Raw genomic sequence first — 13,230 nt, 5'->3', positions numbered from 1 at the left:
ACCAACGCCACATTGCACCACAGACTGTCCAGGAGTTGGCGGATGCTTTAGTCCAGGTCTGGGAGGAGATCCCTCAGGAGACCATCCGCCACCTCATCAGGAGCATGCCCAGGCGTTGTAGGGAGGTCATACAGGCACGTGGAGGCCACACACACTACCGAGCCTCATTTTGACTTGTTTTAAGGACATTACATCAAAGTTGGATCAGCCTGTAGTGTGGTTTTCCACTTTAATTTTGAGGGTGACTCCAAATCCAGACCTCCATGGGTTGATACATTTGATTTCCATTGATAATTTTTTGCGTGATTTTGTTGTCAGCACATTCAACTATGTAAAGAAAAAAAGCATTTAATAAGATTATTTCATTCATTCAGATCTAGGATGTGTTATTTTAGTGTTCCCTTTATTTTTTTGAGCAGTGTATATAGAAGCTTGAAATGGACTAAATGGTCTAATTGACTCAACAACCAAAAACGTTCAGTAATGAACCCCGAAAATCAATAGTTATTTTTGGTTCTTTATCAAAGTTAGCCGTCTTATTGATAACGCAACCCCTCTCAAGATAACATATGCAAACGTAAACAACAGAGAAAATGCAAATAGCACTTGATTAACACACACACAAACAGGGAAAATGCGCAAAGACAGAGTTTTGATACACTCCCCTCCATGTGTATTTAGACAGTGAAGCTAAATTACAGAACGGCACCTTTTTATTTAAGAACGTTATCATACATATCTGTTTTACCGTAAAAAAAATAAAAATGAAAGCACTCTATGGATCTTGTCCCGCCCATTTAAAGTCATGATGAGTTGGACAAAATTAATTTATAGTGTATTAAAGTAGTCGAAAGTCTGGTACCCATATTCCTCGCACTCATTGACTACATCAAGCTTTTTGAGTCTAAAAAACGTGTTGGATGCATTTGAAGTTTGTTTTGGTTGTGTGTTTTGCCCAATAGGCCGTAATTGGCGAATAACATATTGGAGTCAATTTTATTGTCAGTAAGAATAGAAGATGTTTCTGAACACTTCTATACTGGTCAAGAAATATAAATCCCAACATGTAACAATTTCAACGATTTTACTGAGTTATAGTTCATATAAGGAAATCAGTCAATGTAAATAAATTCATTAGGCCCTAATCTATGGATTTCACATGACTGGGCAGGGGCACAGCCACTGCGGAACCAGGCCCAGCCGATCAGAATGAGTTTTGCCCAACAAAAAGGGCTTCATTACGGACATCAGTTTCATCAGCTGTCCTGGTGGCTGGTCTCAGACAATCCCGCAGTTGAAGAAGCCGGATGTGGAGGTCCTGGGCTGGTGTGATTACAGGTGGTCTGCCGTTGTGAAGCCGGTTGGAAGCCACTCCTCTGTAAAAAGGCACATGACAGCCCGCTTGGAGTTTGCCAAGAGGCACTTAAAGGACTCTCAGACCATGAGAAACAAGATTCTCTGGTCTGATGAAACCAAGATTGAACTCTTTGGCCTGAATGCCAAGCGTCACGTATGGAGGAAACCTTGCACCATCCCTACAGTGAAGCATGGTGGTGGCAGCGTCATGCTGTGGGGATGTTTTTCAGCGGCAGTGACTCTGAGACTAGTCAGGATCGAGGGAAAGATGAACGGAGCAAAGTACAGAGAGATCCTTGATGAAACCTGCTCCAGAGCGCTCAGGACCTCAGACTGGGGGCGAAGGTTCACCATCCAACAGGACAACGACCCTAAGCACACAGACAAGACAACGCTGGAGTTGCTTCGAGACAAGTCTCTGAATGTCCTTGAGTGGCCCAGCCAGAGCCCGGGCTTGAACCCGATCAAACATCTCTGGAGAGACCTGAAAATAGCTTTGCAGTAACGCTCCCCATCCAACCTGACAGAGCTTGAGAGGATCTGCAGAGAGGATTGGGAGAAACTCCCCAAATACAGGTGTGCCAATTTTGTAGAGTTATAACCAAGAAGACTTGAGGCTGTAATCGCTGCCAAAGGTGCTTCAACAAAGTACTGAGTAAAGGGTCTGAATACTTATGTAAATGTGATATTTCAGGTATTTTGTGTATATATAAATGTGCAAAAATTTATAAAAACCTGTTTTTGCTTTGTCATTATGGGGTATTGTGTGTAGATTGATGAGGGGGGGAAAAAACGATTTAATCAATTTTAGAATAAGGCTGTGGGCCTCCAGAGTGTCGCAGCAGTCTAAGGCTCTGCATCGCAGTGCTTGAGGCGTCACTACAGACCCGGGTTCGTTCCCAGGCTGTGTCATAACTGGCCGTGACCGGGAGTCCCATAGGGTGGCACACAATTGGCCCAGCGTGGTCCGGGTTAGGGGAGGGTTTGGCCGGGGGTGCTTTACTTGGCTCATCACACTCTAGTAGAATCAGGAATTCCCCAGGGCAGCTGTCTAGGCCCCTTACTTTTTTTCAATCTTTACTAACGACATGCCACTGGCTTTGAGTAAAGCCAGTGTGTCTATGTACGCGGATGACTCAACACTATACACATCAGCTACTACAGCGACTGAAATGACTGCAACACTTAACAAAGAGCTGCAGTTAGTTTCAGAGTGGGTGGCAAGGAATAAGTTAGTCCTAAATTGTTCAAAAACTAAAAGCATTGTATTTGGGACAAATCATTCACTAAACCCTAAACCTCAACTAAATCTTGTAAAGAATAATGTGGAAATTGAGCAAGTTGAGGAGACTAAACAGCTTGGAGTAACCCTGGATTGTAAACTGTCATGGTCAAAACATATTGATACAACAGTAGCTAGGATGTGGAGAATTCTGTCTATAATAAAGTGCTGCAATGTATTCTTATCAACACTATCAACAAGGCAGGTCCTACAGGCAATAGTTTTGTCGCACCTAGACTACTGTTCAGTCGTGTGGTCAGGTGCCACAAAGAGGGACTTAGGAAAATTGTAATTGGCTCAGAACAGGGCAGCACGGCTGGACCTTGGATATACAAAGAGAGCTAACATTAATAATTTGCATGTCAATCTCTCCTGGCTCAAAGTGGAGGAGAGATTGACTTCATCACTACTTGTATTTATGAGAGGAATTGACATGTTGAATGCATCGACCTGTCTGTTTCAACTACTGGCACACAGCTCAGACACCCATGCACACCCCAGAAGACATGCCACCAGAGGTCTCTTCACAGTATTGTAATGTTATGAAAATGTATAACACTCTTAATTGTGCAAGGCTACTTACTTACTTATATAATCATTTACATTTTGCAATATGAAAATCTTATGATGAACAACATCAGAGTGTTTATCCTTGTATCAAATCAAACAAAGCTCATAATCAAAACCAAATACACATTTAAAAATATTTCATCTGATTTTAGAAATGAAAAAAACCAAAGCAAAAGTAAACTTCATTTGGTTTCATATATACAATTTGATTTCATGAGGACTAACCAAAACACAAATTCTCAGTCAAAAACACAAGTCAGAACACAGCCTCTCTATTCTCTCATGTGATTTCAGGTCCTCTGACTGGGAAAATGTCTTTCCACAAAGAGAGCAGTGGTATGTGTTCTCCTCCTGTGTATGTATTCTTTCATGCTTATTTAGGTGCCTTAACCAGTTAAATCTCTTTCCGCACTGGGAGCAGTGGTAGGGCTTATCCTCTCCTTTGTGTGTCCTGTCATGCGTATTCAGGGCTTCTAACTGGGTAAAACTCTTTCCACACAGGGAACATTGGTAGAGCTTTTCCTTTTTTTGTGTGTGTATTCGCTCATGCGTTTTCAGGGTCCCTAACCACCTAAAACTCTTTCCACAATGGGAACAGGGGTAAGACTTCTCTCGTGTGTGTGCTTTCTCATGCAGTTTCAGGCTCCCTAACCCCCTAAAACTCTTTCCACAGTGGGAACAGCAGTAAGGCTTCTCTCCTGTGTGTATTCTCTCATGCGTTTTCAGGCTCACTAACCAACTAAATTTCTTTCCACAGTGGGAACAGCAGTAAGGCTTCTCTCCTGTGTGTGTCCTCTTGTGCGTTTTCAGACTCTCTAACCATGCAAAAGTAATTCCACATTTGGAGCAGTGGTATGGCTTCTCTCCAGAGTGTATTCGCTTGTGTCTTTTCAGGCTCTCTAACTGAGTAAAACTCTTTCCACACTGGGAACAGTGGTAAGGCTTTTCTCCTGTGTGTATTCTCTCATGTGATTTCAGGTGTTGTAATCGGAAAAAAAAAATTCCACACTGGGAGCAGTAGTGTCGTCTCGCTGGTTTGGACGTCTCTGGGTCTGGTTCCCCTGATGGACTCTTCCGTCTGTCAGAGTGAGAGTCTGGTCGCTCTCCTGCTAAAGACAAACAAAGTATTTAGTTAAATACTAAACAGAGACCTGAATGAAACCTCTGTGTGATTAAACTATCTTCCTATGTTGTTTAATGGGTGGTAGGTAGACTAACGGTTAAGAGCAATAAAAAAATTACATCAATTTTAGAATAAGGCAGTAACGTAACAAATTTTGGAAAAAGTCAAGGTGTCTGAATACTCTGAATAAATTCCTCTTGTTGATAAAACAAGGTTTGGATCTAGGCATCCATATATATCCCTGACACATACAATGGGACAGTGGTCACTAATATCCAAAGCAAATACCCACCTCCCAGCATATTTCTCTGGAGTATTTGTAAATAAGAGGTCAATCAAAAGTCGACTTCGTAGGGTCCTTTAAGTTTGGACGAGTGGGCTTTTGTAATCAGCTGGGACAAATGTAGACTAGTACAAAAATCCTCTAAAAACAGTCAGCATCCTGCGTTCCCCATGAAAGATTAAAATCTCCAGCGATCAACACCTCTGGGGTAGTAAAAATGGCAATTAAATCAGTGAGTTCCTTTAGTACACACTTCCTGGCAGAGGGTGGACGATAGATTCCTACAACTGTTCTTTTTTTAGTTTGAACCCAACTGAAGACTTAAAGCCAGAACACTTCAAATAGTTGAGGACTGGAGGTCGCCTTTAACAGAGACACAGACAGAAGATGATTTGTGTAAATAGCAACACCACCACCTTTAGTCTTTCCTATCAGCCCTAAACACATTGTAACCATAGCAACCTCAGAGTCCAGGGTTTCATCTGTTAACCAGGTTTCAGATTACAATACAAAATATCAGGGTCTGCCTGAGAGGTCCAGATCTTGGACATGATCCATTTTTAGGTGATAAACCACGAATGTTAAGATGTAAAAATTTCAAATATTTTCTAAAAATCACACAGTTTCAATACAAGTCAGATTACTTTGAGAATTCAGAACAACAGGAGACTCAAAGATTGGATTATACCTATTAGGAAAAGACAAAGTAGGAATAGCAATTACATTTCTCCGCTTAGCACCATTAGGCATGTCACCCCTTTCAGATACAACACGTGGAACTCTCACAGTGACCAATGAGGAGATGGTAAAAAATGACTTGCATGTAATGCTAATATTGCCCTCACATCAATTTAGCTGACCAATAACCTTTCCCAATGTATGACGACAACACCCGGGAGCCATTTTCACCCAGGTGAATTCCGTCTTCCACAAAGTAGCCAGGCCTATTCCAGGAGGAGTCAAACCTGTCGACGAAGGGACATGCCCAAGTCCTTGGTCAGACGCATTTAACCACTGGTGAAGAGACCAAAGACTGCAAAAACACTCAGTCCCACAACGGCGAGGAGATGGAATTGGGCCCGAGACAATTATATGTTCTGATAATTTCTGAGCATTCTGCAAGAGCTGTAAGAAATTGTCTCTTAGCTTTATAGAGTTCAGATTTGCATAATATCATTAGACCCAGTATGCAACACAACAGTTTTCAGAGCAGGAATCTGTTTCTAGACGGTGGGCATGACTTCTGATGAATCCAATACCCCCTAGCTCCAGGAAAACCAGTTGTATGGGGGTATTTTGGACTTCCACCGATCTAACCATGGAACCTCCCATTATAATGGTGGACGGCTGTTGTCCATTTCGAGCCGGAGCCCCCAAGACCAACGCTCACCAGGGGCTCTTCAAGACCAACGCTCACCAGGGGCTCTTCAAGACCAACCCTCTCCAGGGGCTCTTCAAGACCAACCCTCACCAGGGGCTCTTCAAGACCAACCCTCACCAGGGGCTCTTCAAGACCAACCCTCACCAGGGGCTCTTCAAGACCAACCCTCACCAGGGGCTCTTCAAGACCAACCCTCACCAGGGGCTCTTCAAGACCAACCCTCACCAGGGGCTCTTCAAGACCAACCCTCACCAGGGGCTCTTCAAGACCAACCCTCACCAGGGGCTCTTCAAGACCAACCCTCACCAGGGGCTCTTCTAACTCGCCCCCCACAAATGACAGGAACACCTGTACTTCATCACCTCCCTGATGACTTCCCCTAGCGCTCTGTTGTTATCCCCCACCAGGCAATATTGTTTATACTTCCAGGTTATTTCCTATCATGGCTACCCAGACTATTTACATTGTCCCCCAGTCTTTTACGCTGATGCTGCTCTGTTTATTATCTATGCATAGTCACTTTAACTCTACCCACATGTACATATTACCTCAATTACCTCGACTGACCGGTGCCCCCGCACATTGACTCTGTACTGGTACCCCCTGTATATAACCTCCCTACTGGTATTTTATTTTACTGCAGCTCTTTAATTATTTTTTTATTTTTTACTTATCTATTTTTTACTTTACTCTTAAAACTGCATTGTTGGTTAAGGGCTTGTCAGTAAGCATTTCACTGTGAGGTCTACACCTGTTGTATTCGGCGCACGTGGCAAATACAATTGTTTTGGATTTGTATCGTTCCATGTTCTTCGTCATTAAACTCACTAACTGCATTTGCTTCCTACTCCCAACGTAATGTTACACATATTCCTAGCGCGCAATGACTACATTAAGCTTGTGACTGTACAAACTTGTTGGATGCATTTGCTGTTTGTTCTGGTTGTGTTTCAGATTATTTTGTGTCCAATTATTTACAAAAATACTTTTATGTCCGGAATCTCGCAAACCCACTAGTCTGTCAGCAGCGTCTATGCGGTTGGTCTGCTGAGCCCGACTCCGAGCTGGGGAAGTTCGTTTCACGTCTCAGTGCCGCGACTCGCGAGAGGGTGGAATGGTGAATGTGCTGCTAAAACTAACGTAGCGGGGGTAAAAAGAAACGCGATGTGCTGCTAACAAGGAAAATCCGCGGAGGCGCAGGCGAACATAACATTTTTACATTTTTAGTCATTTAGCAGACGCTCTTATCCAGAGCGACTTACAGTTAGTGAGTGCATACATTATTATTTTTTCATACTGGCCCCCGTGGGAATCGAACCCACAACCCTGGCGTTGCAAACGCCATGCTCTACCAATTGAGCTACATCCCTGCCGGCCATTCCCTCCCCTACCCTGGACGACGCTGGGCCAATTGTGCGCCGCCACCATGGGTCTCCCGTTCGCGGCCGGCTACGACAGAGCCTGGATTCGAACCAGGATCTCTAGTGGCACAGCTAGCACTGCGATGCGAACAAACAACTGTTCATGATTCCACTCATTCGCAAAGAGGCGCAATTAGAGCTCGGATCAAGAATATAAAACGTTCTGAGTTTTGATCAACGCAGGGAACGCAACAATAAGAGGGTAAACGCTGTTTCACAAAATAAAACGGTGTTTACAGTCCACTACATCCCTGGTTTTAATGTCTGAATTCCACGGTTCCGTCTGAGTTGTCCGCTTTGCGGATTAGATTTTTTTTAAAACAGACACATTAGTTCAACAAGTGTTGAGTTTGTGTCCCTGTTTAAGCCAATACTCACTGGTGTTAATCAGATCTTCTGTCTCCTCTTCATCTCCCAATACGTCTTCCTCCTCCTCTTTTATTGAGATGGCCTCCTCTTCCTCTTTCACTCCAAAAGGTTCTTTCTCTTCCTTCACTGTAACATCCGCCTCCTCTTTCAATGTTATAGCCTCCTCTTCCTCCTGTTTTATTCTGAAAGCGTCCTCCTCTTCTTCTTTTATGATAATGTTCAGTCCCAGAGCTTCTTTCTCAGTCCAGCAGACCTCTTCTTCTTTAGCAGGAGGGGAGTAGCTTAGTGAGCTCATGGTCGGGGATGTTAGCTAGCTAGCATTAGCCACTAGCCTAGTGCTAGGCTCAGTATCAATCTTAACACGTTATTTTACAAAGTTAACAAGCAAATTACATTTAAGTAAACCAGTAGATACTTAAACAGAATAGTGTTTAAAACACTGAGATTAATATACGTAAAAATTGCCAAAGAAACGTCAATATTTCGGTTTTATGTTGGCTAGCGAGGAGGTTGAATCAGTAACAGTGTTGTTGATGAAGAAGCGTCCCGTCCACTAGATTATACGTCACGCAAGAAGAATCACCTGAAAGACTCACATCGCCATCTGCTGACTGGAGTGGATAACGAATTTTAGTAAAACATTCACTACTATGTTTATTCTGTCAGAAATCATTGCAAAACAAACAGATCTCATGTTTTCTTTTACTTCTTACCAGTACTTTTCTCTATGCAGTGACATTTTTATTTTTTGTTTAATGTAATATTATCTTATGGTGTTCTTGTCTATAACTGTGCTGTACTCTGTCATGTATTTGTACAGTGGGGAGAACAAGTATTTGATACACTGCCGATTTTGCAGGTTTTCCTACTTTTTTTTAATCATAGGTACTGTGAGAGACGGAATCTAAAACAAAAATCCAGAAAATCACATTGTATGATTTTTAAGTAATTAATTTGGTGAGGGAGCCAGTTTACTAAATATTCTGAGGGGGAATACATTACAAAAATATATATAGAAGCTTGAAATGGACATGGTCTAATTGACTCATTGTCACGAGAATTTTGTTATCTCAATGGTTGAAGTCAACTACTTCTCAAATCTTTGAATAATTACCAGAGGTTGTAAATCTCTAGTTTAAATAATGAATTAAACAAAGACCCCTTTCTGCCTTTTATAACCTCCCGAGTGGCGCAGTGGTCTAAGGCAGTGCTAGCTGTGCCACTAGAGATCCTGATTCGAATCCAGGCTCTGCTGCAACCGGGAGACCCATGGGGCGGCGCACAATTGGCCCAGCGTCGTCCAGGGTAGGGGAGGGAATGGCCGGCAGGGAGGTAGCTCAGTTGGTAGAGCATGGCGTTTGCAATGCCAGGGTTGTGGGTTCGTTTCCCACGGGGGGCCAGTATGAAAATGAAAAAGAATAATGTATGCACTAACTGTAAGTCGCTCTGGATAAGAGTGTCTGCTAAATAATGTATTCATGAGAGCGCTCTGCCACAAAATGGATGTACAATATTTTTTATACACACACGTCAGAGGAAATATCCCACCCCGCTGTGGGCTGGACAGTACACCGGGCTGTATGTTTCCACTGTATGTTTCCACTGTATGTTTCCACTGTACACATCTTATGAACTCACACCTGGGTTTAGCTCATGTGGTTATCCTCTGATCTCCTGACCATCAGGTCACACACACAGGCACGCACGCACGCACGCACTTACGCACGCACGTACGTACGTACGTACGTTCTTATCATAGTCTACTCCTTGCTCGGCAGCTCATGTGGTTATCCTCTGCTCTCCTGACCATCAGGTCACACACACACACACACGTACGTTCTTATCATAGTCTACTCCTTGCTCGGCAGCTCATGTGGTTATCCTCTGCTCTCCTGACCATCAGGTCACACACACACACACGTACGTTCTTATCATAGCCTACTCCTTGCTCGGGCAGGCTGCATTTTTTTCTCTCTATTCCCATACATAGTTATCGCTGTTCTCACAATATCCTGCAAGCCTTTCACTCCCCTTCCCCTGTGTGAGAACATCTGTTTTTTTGGAACCGGTCTCCTGTTATTGGTTTCAATCGTTTTGCACTTCTGCCTAACTTACAAAAAAAATAAAGACAACTGCCTCATTGTAACTAACTAAAGCTACATTATCAGATTATAGTCTTATGATTCTAACACGTTTCAGACAGTTTCAGGGGGTGTAATAATTCATCATTAATATTTAGTCTTAACTCATCAACAAAAGACGTTTAGTAATGAACCCGAAAATCAATAGTTATTTTTGGTTCTTTATCAAAGTTAGCTTGTCTTATTGATATCGCAAACCCCTCTGAAAAAGCAAGATAACATACAGTGCCAGTCCAAAGTTTGGACACACCTACTGATTTATTTTTTACTATTTTTTTTTTTTACATTGTAGAATAATAGTGTAGACATCAAAACGATGAAATAACACATATGGAAGCAAAAAAAGTGATAAACAAATCAAAATATATTTTATATTTGAGATTCTTCAAATAAAGCCACCCTTTGCCTTGATGACAGCTTTGCACACTCTTGGCATTCTCTCAACCAGCTTCACCTGGAATGATTTTCCAACAGTCTTGAAGGAGTTCCCACATATGCTGAGCACTTGTTGGCTGGTCATCTAATGCAGCACTCCATCACTCTCCTTCTTGGTAAAATAGTCCTTACACAGCCTGGAGTAGTTTTGGGTCATTGTCCTATTGAAAAACAACTGATAGTCCCACTAAGCCCAAACCAGATGGGATGGCGTATCGTTGCAGAATGCTGTGGTAGCCATGCTGGTTAAGTGTGCCTTGAATTCTAAATAAATCACAGACATTGTCACCAGCAAAGCACCCCCACACCATAACATCTCCTCCATGCTTTGTGGTGGGAAATACACATGCAGAGATCATCCGTTCACCCACATCAAGTCTCACAAAGACACAGCGGTTTGAACCAAAAATCTCAAATTTGGACTCCAGACCAATGGACAAATTTCCACCGGTCTAATGTCCATTGCTTGTTTTTCTTGTCCCAAGCAAGTCTGTTCTGTAGTGGATTCTTTGCAGCAATTCGACCATGAAGGCCTGATTCACACAGTCCCCTCTGAACAGTTAATGTTGAGATGTGTCTGTTACTTGAACTCTGTGAAGCATTTATTTTGGGCTGCAATTTATGCGGCTAGTAACTCAAATGAACGTATCCTCTGCAGCAGAGGTAACTCTCGGTCTTCCATTCCTGTGGCGGTTCTCATGAAAGTCAGTTTCATCATAGCGCTTGATGGTTTTTGCAACTGCACTTAAAGAAAGTTATTGAAATGTTCCGTATTGACTGACCTTCATGTCTTAAAGTAATGATGGACTGTCGTTTCTCTTTGCTTATTTGAGCTGTTCTTGCCATAATATGGACTTGGTCTTTTACCAAATAGGGCTATCTTCTGTATACCCCCCCTTAACTTGACACAACACTACTGATTGGCTCAAACGCATCAAGGAAAGAAATTCCACAAATTAACTTTTAAGAAGGCACACCTGTTTATTGAAATGCATTCCAGGTGACTACCTCATGATGCTGGTTGAGAGAATGCCAAGAGTGTGCAAAGCTGTCATCAAGGCAAAGGGTGGCTATTTGAAGAATCTAAAACATATTTTGATTTGTTTAACACTTTTTTCGTTACTACATGATTCCATATGTGTTATTTCATAGTTTTGATGTCTTCACTATTATTCTACAACGTAGGAAATAGTAAAAAATAAAGAAAAACCCTTGAATGAGTAGGTGTGTCCAAACTTTTGACTGGTACTGTATATAATGAACAGACTAGGTCTATACTGCTCCTATATGGTGTAACAATACTTCATGTAGATGTATATAATGAACAACCACTAACACAGTTACAAATATTAATTGTATTTTACAGATACAATTTTTGCATTAATCAAATCCTTTTTTTTCTTCCAATCAGCAGCTGTGTTTTCTCTGACATGGTGGGATTCATTCATTCATGTGGTGGTGAAAGTTTAGCTCGATGACTAGAAACACACATTTCAAGAGGTTTCAAGGTTAGAATCAACAAATGCACAATCTACTAATCTTTGATCTAATTTAATCATTTACATTTTGCAATATCCAGATCATGTATCCAATCAAATTACATTTACAATATCCAAATCATACAGTTGAAGTTTACATACACCTTAGCTAAATTCATTTAAGCTCATTTTTTTTTCACAATTCCTAACATTTAATCCTAGTAAAAAATTCCATGTCTTAGGTCAGTTAGGATCACCACTTTATTTTAAGAATGTGAAATGTCAGAATAATAGTAGAGAAAATGATTTCTTTCAGCTTTTATTTCTTTCATCACATTCCCAGTGGGTCAGAAGTTTACATACACTCAATTAGTATTCGGTAGTATTGCCTTTAAATTGTTTAACCTGGGTGAAACGTTTTGGTTAGCCTTCCAAAAGCTTCCCACAATAAGATGGGTGAATTTTGGCCCATTCCTCCTGACAGAGCTGGTGTAACTGAGTCAGGTTTGTAGGCCTCCTTGCTCGCACACACTTTTTCAGTTCTGCCCACACATTTTCTATAGGATTGAGGTCAGGGCTTTGTGATGGCCACTCCAATACCTTGACTTTGTTGTCCTTAAGCCATTTTGCCACAACTTTGGAAGTATGCTTGGGGTCATTATCCATTTGGAAGACCCATTTGCAACCAAGCTTTAACTTCCTGACTGATGTCTTGAGATGTTGCTTCAATATATCCACATAATTTTCTTTCCTCATGATGCCATCTATTTTGTGAAGTGCACCAGTCCCTCCTGCAGCAAAGCACCCCCACAGCATGATGCTGCCACCCACGTGCTTCACGGTTGGGATGGTGTTCTTCGGCTTGCAGGCTCCCCCATTTTCCTCCAAACATAACAATGGTCATTATGGCCAAACAGTTCTATTTTTGTTTCATCAGACCAGGGGACATTTCTCCAAAAAGTACGATCTTTGTCCCCATGTGCAGTTGCAAACCGTAGTCTGGGTTTTTTATGGCGGTTTTGGAGCAGTGGCTTCTTCCTTGCTGAGTGGCCTTTCAGGTTATGTCGATATAGGACTCGTTTTACTGTGGATATAGATACTTTTGTACTTGTTTCCTCCAGCATCTTCACAAGGTCCTTTGCTGTTGTTCTGGGATTGATTTGCACTTTTCGCACCAAAGTACGTTCATCTCTAGGACAGAACGCGTCTCCTTCCTGAGCGGTATGATGGCTGTGTGGTCCCATGGTGTTTATACTTGCGTACTATTGTTTGTACAGATGAACGTGGTACCATCAGGCGTTTGGAAATTGCTCCCAAGGATGAACCAGACTTGTGGAGGTCTACAATTTTTTTGTCTGAGGTCTTGGCTGATTTCTTTTGATTTTCCCATG

General features: G+C 42.1%; 1 protein-coding gene across 1 annotated transcript; it reads right to left on the bottom strand.

Moving 5' to 3' along the window:
• Positions 1-3,163: 3,163 nt before the first annotated feature.
• LOC311126514 (uncharacterized protein) lies at positions 3,164-8,127 on the bottom strand. The gene is made up of 2 exons (XM_084200510.1): positions 7,795-8,127; positions 3,164-4,314 (listed from the first exon to the last, which is right to left on the bottom strand). The coding sequence occupies exons 1-2, from the start codon at positions 8,078-8,080 to the stop codon at positions 3,452-3,454; spliced, it is 1,149 nt and encodes a 382-aa protein (XP_084056636.1). The 5' UTR covers positions 8,081-8,127; the 3' UTR covers positions 3,164-3,451.
• Positions 8,128-13,230: the final 5,103 nt, after the last annotated feature.

Source organism: Coregonus lavaretus (genome assembly GCF_964263955.1).
Source record: "Coregonus lavaretus genome assembly, contig: HAP1_SCAFFOLD_129, whole genome shotgun sequence".
NCBI lineage: Eukaryota > Metazoa > Chordata > Actinopteri > Salmoniformes > Salmonidae > Coregonus > Coregonus lavaretus.
The sequence above is the reverse complement of the archived record's forward strand: the minus strand, read 5'-3'. Positions and strand labels throughout refer to the sequence as shown.

What these genes read in the sequence shown, in the direction of transcription:
- LOC311126514 (XM_084200510.1), bottom strand. Translation starts at nt 8,080, where the DNA reads ATGAGCTCACTAAGCTACTCCCCTCCTGCTAAAGAAGAAGAGGTCTGC. An exon ending in AGAAGATCTGATTAACACCA is followed by an intron (nt 4,315 to 7,794) that starts GTGAGTATTGGC and finishes TGTCTTTAGCAG; the next exon opens with GAGAGCGACCAGACTCTCAC.